At 39.4% G+C, this 17,801-nt stretch overlaps 1 protein-coding gene across 7 annotated transcripts in view; it reads left to right on the top strand.

The window, feature by feature from the left end:
* Nucleotides 1-17,801, top strand: part of CRYBG3 (crystallin beta-gamma domain containing 3) — a 145,481-nt gene that overhangs the window by 62,420 nt on the left and 65,260 nt on the right. For all 7 annotated transcript variants that reach the window (XR_012154202.2, XR_012154203.2, XR_012154199.2 and 4 more), the window contains exons 3-4: nucleotides 1,252-1,688; nucleotides 11,720-16,475. Coding sequence is in view for 3 of the 7 variants with exons in the window: in XM_073305192.2 (XP_073161293.2) it covers nucleotides 1,252-1,688; nucleotides 11,720-16,475 (5,193 nt within the window). In the remaining 4 variants the exon portion in view is untranslated. The remainder of the gene's footprint in view (nucleotides 1-1,251; nucleotides 1,689-11,719; nucleotides 16,476-17,801) is intronic.

Below are 17,801 nucleotides of genomic sequence, written 5' to 3'. Positions count from 1 at the left end.
CAATTATCTAAAAGGGATATGTCCTCAAATAGAAACAGCACAAGGGAGTTAATGAAAATACTGACCTACTGCATGGGTAGGATAAGTGAGTGTTAGCTGTTACACAGTAGAGTTGCTTGTTCTTATCCAAACGTATTGCTGATATAAAGATCCTACACAGATTTATATTTATTCAGATTCTTCCTTCCCTGTCCTGTTGATCAGAATAAGTTCTTACGAATTACAGCTAAGGAGGGGGTGGGCGTTTTCATACCTTAACATGTTAGTTTGAGAGAGACAGAGCCTACAAGGACCTCCCCATAGAAGGAAACGCAAAAAGGTATTTCACTTGCAAGCAGGCGTGGACTCTTGGTCTCTGAGACTGTATGTTTTTTTGCAGAAACAGTCCTTTGTCTTTTTGAGCTGATGAAGGACAAGAGCCTAATTCAATCTCTCTGTTTGGGGAATCCCCTCTCCTTGCCCAAACCAGTGGTCAGAGATCCTGCTTTACAGAAATGAGTGATAGCTAATTCTAGAAAAAATTGATTAATAGGAAGAATTGGTAACCTCAGATAAAGGATGTGAATCGATTTGCCCATTTAAAAGGCAAATATGCATGTTTCCCTTATGTAATCTTTGTTACATAAGTAATTCATTGTTTTTTAATAAAGTCCATCTTTAAGGCATGATCCTGCAACCCTCCCTCATGTGACTAGTCACACTGACTGCACTGGGACTACTTGCACATGAGTGAAGTCTACTCACATACAGTAAGGATGAAAGAACTGGGTCCTGTGTCCCAAACCACTTCACAGGCTTAACTAATAAGTCTTTTCTACTGGCTTGCAATACCGTTCTATGAAAAACTGCTCCATGCTTCATCTCCTATTTTTGCCAGCTCAAATTATTTTTGTTCTGTTTCCATCATACAGTGCTTTACCTTCACAACCATTGTCCTGTGAGCCTCAAAGCCCAAGCCTGTTTTTCATAAAAGTAGCCTTTCAAGACATCTGTTAAAATCAAAAGTACTTTTTTAAATTGTAAGTCCTCAATAATGTGGCCAATTTCTGCAACAGAAAGAAGTAGAGGTATCTTAAGTAGCAGAACAGAGTAAAGGAGATTAGACAAAGCTCTTAAGAATGGTCTCGTAAATAGCAGAGCAGCCAGAAGTAATGCACTGCCTAGAGGCAGTTTAAGGCTTTTTGGAGTAGAGTCTGAAAATTGATGTATTGGTTCTGTTTCAACATTATTATTCATGTTTTTTTTTTAAAGATTTCTCAAAATGCAGAGAAGAACCACTCCATGGAAGATCTAAGCAACTCTGTTATCACAGAGGAATTAAAAAAGGCTAATAGCCTTCCCAGTTTGGCTCCTGGCCGCAAAACAGCAGATCGTGACAGACAACCCAAAGAAGGCTTTTTCCAGTTCCTTGGAAGCTTATTTAATATTGGATCAAAATCATCTTTGGGAGAATCTAAACAGTCTACCCTCCAAGATGGACACAAGAGACCTGGAAAGGATTTGCAGACCCAAACTGCCCTTCAGGAAGATGGAATCACAAAGCATCGGAAAACTGAAATATTTGTCATTTCTACTGCTGGAACAGAAGAGGTAGCAGTGCCTAAAGAAGAGCCTGCCTTGGTTAATATCAGGGAGGTTGGTTCTCAGGATTTACAGAGGGGACAGGAACAAGCTGCTGATGCACTAATGTAAGTTCTAAAATTTTAATACTTAATTTTAATATTAAAAATGTCTAATGGCTGCTGTGACTAGCTCTGCCATATGTTTGGTAGATGCCCCATATCTGCAGACCTATGACAGTCCGGGGTGCAATCCAGCTCAGTGAGGGGCTGTGTCACCACCTGCCATGCAACCTTGGGTGCCTCACAATGCTTTCCTGCTGTAGCTCCCACCTAGGCCGCTCACAAACAGCATTCAGGTCACACCCTGAGTGTCTGAATAGCTGCATCCTGCCAGCCACACATCAGTCACACTCTGGCTTCCAGCAGCCTTGGTTACTACTTGCCAGGTGACCCCAACACACTCCCAGTCCCGGATTTTCCCATAAAAACATGCGTTCTGCACTGTCTAGCCCTCTCCTGGATAGTTCAGATATATTCGGAAAGATGCTCCTCTAAAGGGATCAAAATACAAGTCTGCTACCTTAAATGGAATTACCCAAACATTTCACAACACTGGATTAGTTGTAATTAAAGAATAAAACAAGTTTATGTAACTACAAAGAGAGAGAGATTTTAAGTGTGTACAAGTATAAGTCATTAAAGTCAAATAGTTACAAGAGACATAAAGATAAAACACTTTCTAAACTTAACAAACTAGACTTGATCAAGGTGAAGTTCTTACCACAGGTTCACAGTAACATTGCTGACCAAATTCTCAGGTCAGGATCTGCTCCCAAAGTCTAAAGTTTGTTTTGTTTTCTTAGGTGAAAAAAGAGAGAGAGCAATGGATAGGGAGAGATAACTTGGGATGTTTTTGTCCCTCGCTTTTATAGTTCAGTCACCCTTTGAAATGTATTTTCCGGAGAGTTACCCCTTAGATAAAGTTCATTCCTGCTATGAGGACAGAGACAAGGAGTCTGGTTGAGAAACAGGCTGCAGGCTGTTTCTTCTCACCTCTGTTTGCTGAAATGCAGATTTTCCTTGCCTCCTATCTTCTTCCCCCTCACTGTCTGAGGACCCTGTTTAAAACTTATATGTACATTTGGGTAAATTCACATTCCTTTGCTTAAGGCAGCCCTGTTTAACCAGTTCTGCCTAATCAATGGGTTCGAACATGTGCCACCAACATGGGAGGGGACATTTTCCTCAAGTATTAGAATAGTAGGGTAAGGGCTGGAGGGATCAGATAATCCTGAAGCACATTCAGTATTTCATGGGTTTAGAAGAAGGGAGGAATGAATTTATTTTCTTCCATAGCCTTATTTAGGCAATAACTATCAGGATTTTGTGTGGCCTTTTTATGTAACATATTAATTTTAATATTTTTCCTGTAGATATGTTCTTTCTTTTTTTGCAAATAAGGATCCTAGATTTTAAAATCCTTGGTTATGTCCTATAATAACTTCTGTACTTTTTGTTTCCCTTTATTCCTGAGAATTGTTTTGTAACCTCACAGGTTACAAAAATATATAAAAATAGGTATTTAGCCTAAATTTGGTACATCCTTGACAATCCTGTTACATTTCCAACGGTACATTAAGTGCAATATGTTTCCACTTTGCATTTAGCAGCTAGAAAATAAACTAAAGTAGAACGTCAGAGTTACAAACACCAGAATTGCAAACTGACCAGTCAACCGCATACTTCATTTGGAACCGGAAGTACACAAACAGGCAGTACCAGAGGACCGCCCTCCCCGCCCCAAAAAAGCAAATACAGTACAGTACTGTGTTAAACATAAACTACTACAAAACAAAGGGAAAGCAGCATTTTTCTTCAGCGTAGTAAAGTTTCAAAGCTGTATTAAGTCAATGTTCAGTTGTAAACTTTTGAAAGAACAACCATAACGTTTTGTTCAGAGTTATGAACAACCTCCATTCCTGAGGTATTCATAACTTTGAGGTTCTACTGTAGTGGATATTGTCTCCATTCTGTATTACAAAATCCGTATTATGTCCCTTGTAATGGGACAGATTGTACTATCCGGGTAACATCTGTTATTGACTGCTGGGTGTGTCCGCGTGTGTGCGTGTGCATTGCAATATATGGGGGGAGGTGTATAAGTGTGAAACAAATGCAATGTATCCTTTTAAATAACTAGCTTCTGGTTAGTATTTAGGTGTGAAAATACCTAAGGGGAAATAACACCTAGGATTTAAGGATGAAAGGGGTACTTAACATACTTTTTTTTTTTTTTTTGACTCTTGCATTAAGTATATTCACCTAGTGTGTAATGTTTCAATTCCATTTGGGAAATTGGTATCTTTCTTAATAACATTTTGATACCTGCTTAAAAGAATTGCTTCCATATTGAATCACTTCTGGGATATTACTCTTGTCATTTGTCTGTAGCTTTGACAGGCAGTCTTCTAACTGCAAATGCTGAGGATGTGGCATCTGTGCAAATGTCCTTATGCTGTAGAGACTGAGATTGTGGTAATCAGGGCTCAAAAAAAAATTCTTGAAACCTAGAGAGAGGCTGAGGCAACTGCCAGTCTGGACCTTGTATTGCCACCCCCACAAGGCTTCACCCTCTGCAATTTAAACAAACAGTTGTATACTCTTTAGCCTGAGCTGTATTTAATTGTAACACAATCAACCAACTTTTACACAGATGGATTATTGTGGTAGAGCACAAAAAATGCAAGGCTCTTTCAAGACAGAAGATGCAGTCCATGCCTTGAAAAGCGTACAATCTATTTAATGAACTTTACACCTTTTAACTTCTTTAGAATTTAACTTGCTTTCCCTGCTATTCCGTGAGCCCTCAAAGCGTATCTGCTGAATATATTATTTGCTTAATAATATATGCACCTCCTAGTATATGACCAGCCCTCAAACAAATGTATCAAATATTGAATATTCCCCAAATACTGTTTAACAGGCCTACTTACTACACCACACTTTTGCTGCAGCTGCTATTCTTTATTTTTAAATTATTTTACCACTTGTATTGTAGTGGCCCCTTAAGGGCGCAAGCAGGTTGGGCCCCATTGTGCCAGGTGCTGTACAAATATAATGGATTCCAATCTCTGCCCCAAAGACCTCGTCTAAAAAGATAATGGGAATAACAGGTCTACTCCCTTCCTGGCTCCATTCCACTTTTTCTCTTCTATAATAGATTGTGTGTATCTTTTCCTGCATTTTCTTCAGTGGTTCCTATTTTTCCTTCTATTCCTCCCGCATTCCTCACCCTACCATTACCTCTTTCACTTTCCCAGCAATGTGTTCTTTGCCTCCTCCCTTGTCCCTACCATCCCCATTTTTTCCTCCAAAAATCTCTGTGCATATTCTCCTCTACTTCTCTTTTCTAATTTACCTCTCAATCTCTCCTGCCCACTCACCCTTGCCCTCTCACATGTGAATCTTGGAAATGTAACCAGACATCTAATATCCAGTGGAATAAAGATACAGGCCACAGACAATACCAAAAACAGGATAGTGGGAAGGAGGCCCTTGTCCAGGAACAGCATGTGAGAAACCATCCTTTCTTTTTTCTCTCTTCTTACCTTCCCTATCCCCCAGCGTCCTGAGTGCTGCGGTGACATGATACATATCCACTCTTCTACCCCACCTCCAGCTTTCTGGATACTGCAAGGCGAGTGTCTTTGGTAGGTTTAGCTTCTGATTTTGTAGGTCTTCCTGCACCGGTGTCATCCCTAATCTTTCCAAGAAGCAGAGTGAATTTTACTTGATGTTTGTCTGTTTGCCTGATGCCCACAGGATTTTAAAAAGCAAAGGTGAAAACTGAAAAAACAGGTTACTTCTGACACTGCAGCAGTTTGTGCAAACTCTGAGCACTGGTAGCTGAGATGCTGGAGCAATCTGTCTGCAGACTAAAGCTGGAAGCTGAAAATTCCAGCTCGAGAAGACATACCCATGCTAGCTCTGAGATAGCATGCTAAAAACAGAAATGTAGCTACAGTGGCGCAGGCTGCATGCCCTGAATGTGTACCTGTGGTCTCTTACAGGACCTTACTCGGGGCAGCTGGTCCCTCCCCGCACTGCTCATGCTTCACTTCCATTTTTAGTGTTCTAGTGCTAGTGTGGACGTATGCTTCATTCATATTTGGAGGTTCATATTTTCATTCATATTTTTTTCACAACTAATGAGGGCTTTTAATGGAAGCTTACATACTGCAGAAATTGATGGCACTTACTCATGAAAGCTTCCTACTCCCTATAGTTGAGTAGGTTCTTAAGCCCAGTTGGTGATGGTGAAATCAAACTTGCAGGGAGTATTAAGGTCAATCTTACTATATAACCTTCTCCTGAAATGCTATATAACTAAACCAAGTCAAAATGTATTTCATTCTAGATAACGGAATAGATTTTTATTTTGTTTTACTTGGCTTTGACCAGGTTAGCAAGGAAAGTGTGGGTGTTTTTTGTTTGTTTTTTTGTAAATCTCTTGCATGATCTATTTGATTCTGGAGATGGCAGCAGCTATATATCTCTGTATAATATGCGGTTTTACTGGAAACTAATTTTTGCTTTGAATGGAAGGCTAATTTTTGTGTTTGGCTGTGGTAAATTTGGGTAAACAGTAAAACACTGATTATATTTTCCTTTTAGCCTACTTCTTTAAAATACAGTACCTTTGCTCTTCCCCACACCACATTGTTGAGTACAGTAAAGACATCAGAGGACTGCTGTGCAATTCTGTTTTGCATACATTTTTTCTCTACTTATTAAAAGATCATGTTTTGAAAATTAGTTTGCTGCCTGGTGTGATGTATGACTTACACACCATGTTGGTTTTGATTTACATTGTCTATGTTTGAAAGTTGCACTGTTTTAACTAAAGATGTGATTTTTAAATCAGATCAGTTAAAGTGATGCAAATCCCTGTGTGGACACTCTCTCATATTTCAGTTTAAACCAGACTTTTCATTTTAGATTGTTAATTGGCAGTAAGTTTAAGCTAAACCAAATAAATTATGGCGCTGAGGTTTGCACTAATTTAACTAAATCATTGTAAAAACAGATTGCAGTTAAAGTAATGCAACTTTCTCTTGTAGCCAAGGCCTTACTCAGGAAGTAGCTGTACTACTTCCTCCTGTATTGTAGTACTCTTCCTTTATTATACAAGTTTAAAATAATTTCTCCCACTCACCTGAGTACTAGCTTCCTCCCTAAATATTGACCAATGGAACTGACTCTCACTAAATGTCATTAGATTGTAAAAGTGCTCCTGATTGCAGGTGTTCTATCAAAATGGTTTTGTAGAGTGTAGTGAGTGGAGTAATTAAAAGGCACTTGGGAGCTAGAAACAGGCGACATTAAAGGGGAAAAGACAAATGGAAAAGGACAGTGAAGAGAGAGAAGTGACTGGGAAAACAAGGGGACTTGGGGGAAGGGATGGTGGGAACATGCCTGTTTGGTTTTCCTGATCTAGAGTATAGATGTCTGAGTGCATTTGAGGTAGGTCCACTCATAATATTAACTTAAATTCCAACCTAGACATGAAAGAAATCCTAGAACAAGTCAAGAGTTTAATGATTGCCAGCCATGCATTATTGAGCTTCCTTTCCCATGAGAAACACTCAGCATGAATTTCAATTAATTCTAATCTACTGCTGAAGATTAATTTTTGGGTTATCTATCATTAAATGGAAAGATATGATGATAAGCAGTAGCAAGAGAATTACTAGAGTGCATAATCCTCAACAGTATTATTGCTGTTTTTATTTTCACAACTAGATACCCCCCAGAATGGTCATTGGTATGTCTACCCATGTATTAAAGGTCCTATTTTATTAACCACTACTTTCTGGAAGTGATGTTTTGCAAAATACTAGAAAATCAAAGCATACTGTCCTATAGTCTGAGGTTGATTTTGCACTCAGTGGGAGGCTTCAGTTTTGGAAAAGACTCAAGTTTCCAGGCCTCGAGCCAAAGAAAGTAGAATTCATGAGCTTAGTCAGTGCATATGTGAGGGACAACAGACATAGGCCACATTATTCCTCCAGTACCCCAGCTGGCTGATTCACAGAGGCAATTATATCTACAGGGGTTTTGGTCCTCTTGTCCAGATAGAAGTGAGTGGGAAAGGGGAAGGCAAGAGGGAAAAATGATATGGAGCAAGGTTATTGGTTTCTATTAAAACAAGGTTTTATAGTTGAGAAAATCAAACAAGAGCTACAGCATGGAGGGTAAATGAAGATGGTGAGTTGGTAAGAGTCTCAAGTTAAGGTACCATTTGATTTTTCCATGTGTTTGAAATTGTTGATGATTTCATTGCAATTAAGAGCAATCGTCAGACTAGACTTTCTGCACTGTCAAATGCAGAGTTGAGGGAGGAAAAGATAGTGATATTTTAAGTTTTTAAGGAAGTTTTTAAGGTCAGGCTTAACAAAGCCCTGGCTGGGATGATTTAGTTGGTGATTGGTCCTGCTTTGAGCAGGGGGTTGGACTAGATGACCTCCTGAGGTCCCTTCCAACCCTGGTATTCTATGGTTCTATGATATGGGTAAAATACTATTGCTAATAACACTACATTTAACTGCAGAAGGAGAGGTGTAAAGTAGATTAATGGTTGCTACGCTTAACAAAAATCTCGTATTATAAAAAAGATGGATGTTTTATGTGGTATAATATCCACTGGTTTGGGACTGACACAAAGGTGAGAAACTCAGGTTTGTTTTTTGCCTTTGCATTCCTCCTCAATTACCAGGGTAACTGGTAAAAGCCAGTTACCCTGCAAACCTACTGTATTCCTGGATCAACAGAATAGGAGCAAAACAATCTGAAAAAGTAGCTTTTCTTCTATTCTGTGTGTGTTCTTATCAAAATCTTGTCTCCTAAGTTACTCTAAAAGGAAATGGGGTGGGAAAACTCATAAAATAGGGCCCCGAATAGTAAACACATACAGTATTACTGCATAAAACCCTCATCTCCCATCACATGGAATTATTTCACTGACTTTCCAATGTATATGACATTTTACAGACACATTATGGTTCAGTCTTAAATTCCACACGCTTAAGGCCGGTCTGCACTTACAGAGCTGCAACAGTGCAGCTGCACCGCTGTAGTACTTCAGAGAAGGTGGTGCTACTGTGCTGAGGGGAGAGCTTTCCTCATCGGTGTAGCTAATCTGCCTCCTCGAGGCGGCAGCTATGTTGGTGGGAAAGCTTCTCCCAGTGATACAGCATTGTCTACACCAGGGGTTAGGTCGCTATAACTGCATCACTTGGGGGGTCGATTTTTCACACCTCTGAGCAACATAGTTCTACTGATGTAAATTTATAATGCAGACTCAGCCTAAAGGCCTGATCTTTCAAAACACTCCTGGGTGTGGTTCCTACTACCCCAGCTGAATTCTCAACACATCTCTTGATAGTAATCATTGTGCTCTGTAGTGTTTCAGAAGGTAAGACTCCTAAAATCTACCATTCATTTGGTCTTTGTCCTTTCCTGAAAGATGTTGTTTTGCAGAGTATTTTTCCACATTCAGGAGTTATGCATTTTGATTTGTTAGGTATTAAGTGTGTGTGTGTATATATATAGTTAGATTGAACAATATTATTTTTGAATAAAACTAATGACCTAGAGGTTTATTGTTGTCTGCTTGACCTACACCTAGCTTCTAGTAAGTTTTTGTAATGTTCGGTAACAATAAGTGGATGTAGTGTATAATCAAATGTTCAACAATAGTACTTGCAAAACTGCACAATTTATTTTTTGATTTAGTGAGCAGCCTTATTACACGGATTGCTGAAATACATTAACTAGATGAAAGGTAAAGTTTCATGCAGATTAAATACATTTTGAAAATACTAATAGTTTCAGTTATGAAAGTCTGAAGAGTTGGTAAAATACACTTTGTCATCTTGGTTATTTGGTTTGCCCATTGACACTGGATGATGTTGGTGTTTGTAGTTTTTCTTAATACCCATTTGGATTGAATATATTGCTTTTCCTTAATGTATTTGAATTTAATATTTCATAGCTGGATTCATGATAACAATTCCATTGTTAATAAATAGGAAGATGATAATTTGTATTACATCACAACTTGTGTGTTGCAAAACGAACCTGGATTTTATTGGAAATACCTCACATTTTATAGGCTGATGATTATATAGAATGCTCATCACATAATAGCACAGATAAAAATTCAAGAATTCACTGCATATTTTGGCCCATACCGTATGAACACACATACATCTGAGTCACTTTATCCAGATGAGTAGCCCTATTGAGTTCAGTGGGACTGCTCACGTGCCTAAATGTTTGTACAACTGGGGACTCGGTACCATATAAACAATGTGGAAATGAGAGTTTATGCTGCTCAAGTCCACACAGAATGGAACTCTGATTTTTAAAATGAAAAATGTGTACCTTTTTAATTGTATTGTTCGGGATGTATTCAGAGTGATTGTGTACACTCATTGATCCTCATTTAAAGAAATAAAATCCTTTATTTTTCTGCCCAATTTTATTAGTGAATGAACAAAAATACCCTGCTTCTCACTTGGATTATTTGCATAAAAATCCCTTAACTATAGTAAAACCCTCCCAATGCGGGTGGATTAAATGTGAACTCCAAGGGCATGTCTATACTACAGCTAAGAGCATGCCTCCCAGCCTGGGTAGACACACATGTTAGCTGTGCTTGAGCTAACATGCTAAAAATAGCAGCATGGATGTCCTGGCACAGGCTATCTGCCTTGACTACAATTCCACCCAACCTCCTGAGTCTGAGCTCAGGTGGCTACACGAGCCACCACCTGCCACAATGTCCACACTGTTATCTTTAGTGCATTAGCTTGAGCAGAGCTAACATGTCTGTCTACCAGAGCTGTGAGGTATGCTTTTGCTGCAGTGTAGTCATACCTCTATGCTATGCTAAGACTGCCTGGGTTTTTTTGTCTGTATTTTTACAGACTAATTAGTCTTACATTAGAAATCAAAATCTTCACTTCCCTATTTTTGCTGGAGGGCTCTCCAGTGCACTGGAGAGCTACAGCGGGAGAGGGACATCACACTCACTTGCAACTGTGAGCTGCAACTTTCCGAGCCTTCAGCTAAGAAGAAGGAAGACACCAAGTCAGACTGTTCTAAAAATTTTAGGGGGGAGGCTTGTTTTTTGTTTAGGTAGAGTTAACACAAAAGAGCTTTTTAAACACTCTGACTCAACATCCCCTCTCCCCTCAGTTGAAGGCTGGACAGTTGCAGGTCAGGTTCAGCTGTATGTGATCTTACTTACCCATCCTAGTTCTCCAGAGTCCTCCAGTAAAAACAGGAAAGTCAAGATTTGCAATTCTCATTATTTTCTTATGTAAAAAATAGAATTGTTTGGAAGGTTTGAGTGATAAGGGAAAGCTTTGAGGTCACCCTTATTACATCATGAAAGAGTAGTAAAAGATAAGTTACATTTTTTTCTTTGAAGTGAAATATAAGACTAGTTAGTGTCTGAATCCACCAAAAATGTTTCCCAAGTTTCAGCGCCCATTAGTTAGATATTTCCTCCAGCACTCAAACAGACTTTCCTCATTGTTGTTTTTCTCCATTCATTGCCATTCCCTCAGTCCCTACTCCCACTCCCTCCCTGTCCTGTAACTTTGGTCCGGAAAGCATCAAATTACTTTATTTTCCCCACAAACATTTCTTGCCTCTTACAGTTCTGTTGTTCTGTCTTGTACCCTCTTGTTCAGGGATGAGTTACCAGGTCCAAATTCAAAAGCAAACAAATTTCTCTAGCCATTTTCAGTTTTAGTGACCCTAGATTTTACTGTTAACGTTAGTAGGGTAAAACATTTTCGGACGGGTGTGACTTAATTTGAAGATGTACCCTTAATAGGTCTGTTTGATGGTGTTACTTTCTAATAAAACTTTTGTGTTTGTAGGGGTACCCATACACAGTATTTCTATTATCCTAGTATAAAGAGAACTCTTGGTGTATTTATAGCAGCATTAGAAGTTGGTTTATTCTGCAATTTAAAAAAAGTAGTATTGGATCATTTGTTCTCCAAATCAGCAAGCTAACTATAGATCAATGATAGTGAAGACTATTTCAATATTCTACTGCACTAAAATGTTTTTTGTTACAGGCACAGCGAATGTAAGCCAGATGCACCAGCAGTTACTTATGCAACCTATCGGGGTTCTGTACGGATTAAGCAGCTACTAAAGAAACAAGCAGAGGAGGCACTAAGAAGAGAAGAAAATACTGAAGGCAAACATATTTTCACTGTGACTGGAAATGGAGAAATCCAAACTGCTGTCCTTCCAAACTCACCATCTAATGTAAGAGTAGAAATTACAGGACCCCCGTCAAAAGAGAATCAAAAGGATCATGCTAAAGATGGCAAGGAAAATGTTAAAGCAAACCTCTCTGCAGTTAAAACTGAACTGAAAAAAACTGATGATGCTAAGGATATCTTAGATAGCAGTGAACATGGAACAATTGAAAACACCTCTGCCTCATCCACTGAAACAAACTCCAACAGCAATCACATTGGAGAACTAGATTTGTTTGTTTCCTTAAATCATGCACCAGTTTCTGATACACCAGAAGTTAATAGAACTCATTTTCTAGGCTCAGTATTGTCAGCCAGAGACAACAGTAGTTCCAATTACCAGCTTATGGATTCTGTTAAAACAAATTCTGGAAATAACAGATTGGCTGAAAGGGGGGCGAGAACGTTAGAAGAAACAGAAGCTCAGTTTCAATCAGACAATAATGCCACTTTTAGCTTTGATAAAGAAATAAATTCTTGTGTTCAAGTATCTCATGAAGACTCTAAGGAGACAGTGCAAAATGATTGCGAGTATTCATCCAAAACAAAGAGAGAGGCAGTTGATAAAGAACTACCATTGATAGAGGGTGAATATGCCTGTAATAGTCATATTGGTGGTCAGTTGGAACTAAAGTTGGATGCCCAGATGTCCCCCTCTAGTAGCAGTGCATTTCCACATCAGGCAGATAAGCATACAGAAAATGAAAATAAAGATAGTGGCCCAAGGATGGATGATTCACAAAAATATGTGGCGGCTGAAGAAAGGGAGCAAGAAACACAAACCTTTCTAGCTAGTGTTCATTTTCCTTTAAATCAAGAAAGATCTACTGAAAAGTTATCGGAGGCTGTGAAGGACATACAATTTTGTGGAGTCAATAAGTTGATGGTAATAGACAGTCTAACCACTTCAGTGCCATCTGCCAAAACTGTTCAAGATACTGGCATGGACACAGTAAACAGTCCAGGTATTAAAGAGTTCAATGAGTCAGGGAAACCAACACATATCCAAAATGATCCCTCAGTAACTCTTGAGGGTGAATCTAAGGATATCAACACAGAGAACACTTCCATACCTTCCCTTGAATCTGAGGATGTTGAAACCACTAAGGTTTCATCTGCGTCTGCAGAAATAAATGTTGCTGGCACATCTCCATCAGCCCTTGAATGTGGAAGTGTGAAGACCCACATGCCGCCTGCTATCTTAGAATCTGAAGATGCCTGCCTTAGCAAAGCTATAACACCTGTCAGTATCGTCAAGATTTCTCCTCCAGTCCTTGAAGCTGAAGATGGTAGCTTGGATAATATTTCTCCTCCTATCCACAGATCTGAAGATGAAACCATGACCAAAAAAGCAACCAACTTACAAGATGTTAAAAAACCCAACATTTCTCCCCCTGACCATGTCTATGAAAATAGCAAGCCTCTTAAATCTGAAGGGATGACTCTCCCCAACAACGTAGTTCCTTCCAGGGTGCCCAACCTTACTACTCCTTCCCTTAAAACTGGTGAAGTCTTTGTAGCCAGTGTCCGAATTGCCAAATTATCAGTTACATCTGACAAGGTCAGTGAATCCAAATGTGCTTTTCTTGAAGGTGATACACCTAAGATAGTGGCTTCTTTCTTGGAAAATGGAGATGTCGGTGCACCTACAGTTATTTCTGCTGCGTTTGAAAATGCAGATGTCAGTGTAACTCAGATTTCACCTTGCTCTGAAGACATCAATGCTAAGTGTACATCTTTCACCCTAAAATCTGATGTCATTTTAGCTGAAAGTGACTGTCCTCCTCCTAACTCAGAGGATGTTTGCATTCCCAAGCTTGCTTCTCCTACTCTGAGGTCTAAAGAAATCTCCAAGCTTTTTCCTTCTGCCCTTGAAACAGCAGATGTCTTGGACAGTATTAATCTCCCTATTGTTAAGTATGAAGTTGTTAAAAAGGGCAAAATTTCCTCCAAACTCAGAGTTGGTGATGAGACTGATTATGTACCTCCAGATATACCTCCTGCCCAAAAGCTTGAAGATGCCTGGTTAACCAAATCCATAACATCAACTACCCGTCCTTTGGAACTTGTGGAAGTGAGTTCTAGTGTAGACTATAGTAAGGATGTGCACAAAACTCCTTCAGAGCAAGTAAACCCTTGCAACCATATTCCTGCAATGACAAAAAACCGAGCTAAAATGAATGATCACACTGCTTCGTTTACAAAATCAAGCAACGTCTGTTCTCAGAAAACATGGGACGATAAGGAAACAGGAAAGCAAGTGCACATTGAATCCCAAGACACTGTTCTGTTTAAAAAAGCCGAAGAAATCGTTGATGCGGTTTTACACTTGGCCATAGAAGAAATAAGATCAAAACAAGCAGCTGGTGTCTATCAGCCTTGTGGCAGCAAGGACAGTTTAATAAAGCTGGATATCCTAAAAGAACAGAAAACTAGAAAAATACAGTTGGAAGCAAAAGTAAAACATTTTAATGAGAGCTATGCAGGAAGCTCCTCTGAAGTTAAAGAAAAGGAAACAGTTGCTACAAATACTCAGGCTGAAAAGATACCATTTAACATCACTCATAAAACTGACCTACATAGTTCAATAGCACTAAAAGCAAGAGAAATAATTAATGAAGTTATTAACTCAGCCAAACAAAAACTGATGTTTAATCAGCTTGAAAACAGCGAGAGTAGGAGCCCTTCTGAAACTTTTGTGCTTAAACATAAGACTGGATTCTCAAAGACTCTAAACACAGATGTTCAATTAGTTGCCAAAACTCAAGAAATAGTCAAAGAGCCCTTGGGTTTAAACCAAATAGGGAAGGAATTAACCCAAAATGTTGCTAGGGACTGTGAAAAAGCAGGCTGTTCCGTTCCTTTACTTCTAACTAGGGTGGAAGGCAGCACAGATCTGACCATAGGGGGAGAAACGGTTCCCAGTAATGGACTTTCACATCAAAGACATGGACTTCTACATTCTGATGATTTAGCAAGTCTGGAATCTGACCTTGCAATAATGGCAAAAGGTGAATGCTCTAAAACTGTCTATGATAGTACAGTTGTGACAGAAATCAGTGATAAAACTAGCATTTGGACAGCTAGCAATAAATCTGAGGAGACTTTACATGTATTAAATAGAGATACTGTTATGATTGAAGAGAGGATGCCACCATTACAGTTAAAAGATTTGTGCAGTAATACAAATATGCCAGAACATATATCAATGCCAGCCTTGACTTTTAATTCATCACCTTTCCTTCATGACGAATATACCTGCATACCTAGCAAATCCAAAGATGAAAGTAGTCTTTCAGGTTTAGACAAAAGTTGTGCAGGTAGATGTCCGCCAGAACTTTGTGGCAAGGAGGAGGTTTTTGTGTTTGTACAGGAAAAAGCAAACCCGAAAGATTCACAAGCCAACAGTGAAGAAGGCAGTGGAAAAACAGAAGCAAATGAGATACCGCAGGATAAAAACAGATTAAACACACAGTTCATTGTGTCTGAATCTTCTGTAACTGTTAAGGACATTGAAGGGAAAATTTGTTTTGGCTCAGATTTTGCCAATAAAGATGAGACACTGAAATCAACACTGATGATGGATCAAGATTTACAAAGAGATAATGCACTTGGAAAAAAGAGTCTGAACAATAATAATGATACTGAAGAACTGACAAATCTCTCAGCCTTTTCTCCACAAGGTGAACAGTGGGAAAGCAATTCTTTATTTACTGTATTGTATGAAGGCTCTCCTCAAGAGGAGAACCAGTTCATTTCAACTGACCAAAAGCAAGCTCACTCAGTCTCTCCTCCTGACCTGTCTCTGGATAATATTGAACATCTTTGGATGTGTGAAACAGCAAAGAGCAAATATGAGCCTGTCAGTACTTATGAAAAGGACAACAAATTAAATGAAACATTAGATAACTGCAGCTCAGAGTCATTTATGACAGTGGAGGCTAAGCGGTTTAAAATTTACCCGTTTGCTTTGTCTCCTATATATGAAGATGACAGTCCACAAGAAGACCAGCTGTCTACTGATGTCTCACCAGGAGGCCATTCTATTGGAAAATCCAAAGACAATGCCAACCACTCCTCATCCGTCTTGTCACTTCTCCAGTCAGTTTCTGAGCGTTTGAAATTTAATAACCAGTTCAGTGAGGAGGATGAGGAAGACTCTTATGAAGAAAACATGGTGGATGTTCAGAAAGAAGACTCTATTACCAGCCAGTGGGCAGGCAGCTCAAACATGGTGCTTCTAGAAAATGACCAAGAAAGGGCTCCACTTTCCAAACAGTCACTTATATATTCAAAAGAACCGCTTAGCCCTAAAAAGCAATCAGAGCCATTTCCAGAAGAAACTTGTCTTTTTCCTAATCTGACACATTCTACTCAGTTTCAACAGAAAGCTGATGCTGCCACGAAATCTCTCTCTAGGAGTGTGTATTACCAGTATTTTCAGACAGCCAGCAATTATTCATGTGAGAAGGGAGTCAGACTTGGAAGTGTCCTTCAGGATGGATTATTGCCAAGGGATCATAAGCCTCAAGACAACAATTGGCCAGAATCAGGAGCTTTTCCAGTGGTAAGTTGTCATGTTATATAAGTAATAACTAAAATGATGATGAACCCAGTTGCAATTACCATCTTTTAAAAAACATCTTAACTGTCTTATCTAAATTCATTCAATTGTAGGGTACGAGGTAAGCCTATGATTGCAGACAATTACATTTTCTCATTGAAGCATTTTATAAATAAAATGCAGCCAGTTACTGGGGCCAGATCATAAACAGTAGAGGAGATCCTGCAGCTTCTAACAGTAAAACAGCAAGTAAATAGAAAATACACTCAATAATAGCAACATGCAGGCTTGTCCTTTGAATGGCATTTTAAATGTGAAGATGACTGGGACAAGGCACACAGAGAGTTCAAGGAGGGGAACAGAATTGTCTTGAAAAACTGCTCTTTTACATTTACTCTACTTTTGATTTTATTGTTCCTTTACTCCCTGAGAATATGGTTCAGTGTTTGGTGTATCCTTCAGTTCTTCTGTAGCCTCCAACTCGGCTATGTCTACACTTACCGTGGCATGTGGAATACAGGCATTGCACACCCCCACCCCCAGCATGGGTATAAATAGCAGTGTAGATGGGAAGCACTGCTTATGTGAGTAGAGTACAGACACACCAGAATATTAGGGTGTATGCTCTACATGGCTCCCTACACACGCAAGCAGTGCCTCCCATGTCTACACTGCTGTTTTTGGAAATGTAGTGTCCAGTGGCCTCCTCCCTGATGGAGCCTTTCCCCACCTCAGCAAAAGGCTCCTACAGCAGGGAAATGCTCTGGCAATTGGGGAGGGAACTGGAAAAGGCTGCAGCATCTTCCCACTGCCAGAGCCTTTCACTGCTGTGCGTAGCTACACACCACAGTGTACACACAACCTGCTTTTCCCTGTGCTACATGTACCATACGCTCTGCCACAAGTGTAGACAAGGCCATAGCTGCAGCCAAATAGTCAAGCTCTTTCTACGGATTAGCACTCCTGTTTCAGTTTATTTAAAGTGAGGTCAGTTGAGAGGAGAGAAGTAGTATTTTGTGATGATTTGGGGAAATGGAAGAGAGTGGTCACAAGTAAGAGTGTCATAGCCTGAAGAAATAAGCTCTGGTGTGGTACAATATCTCTCTTCTAGTTTGGGGAAGGGGGAGTGTGGGAGGAAATAGTTCTACATGGTTCTGATTTTCATTGAAGCTCTCCTCATCTAACATTTGTGGGTTTTTTAAGGATTATTTTTTTGACCCACTGTATTAAACTGCCTAAGCCTAATTTGCATAACAGTGAGGCTAGGATCAGCTGTTGTCACTAATTAAAGTAATATGTTTTAAAGGAACACTGGTCTTAAACAATTCT

Source organism: Lepidochelys kempii, chromosome 1, assembly GCF_965140285.1.
Source record: "Lepidochelys kempii isolate rLepKem1 chromosome 1, rLepKem1.hap1, whole genome shotgun sequence".
In the NCBI taxonomy this organism is placed as follows: Eukaryota; Metazoa; Chordata; order Testudines; family Cheloniidae; genus Lepidochelys; species Lepidochelys kempii.
Note: the sequence above shows the minus strand (reverse complement) of the source record. Positions and strands in the feature narration are given on the sequence as shown.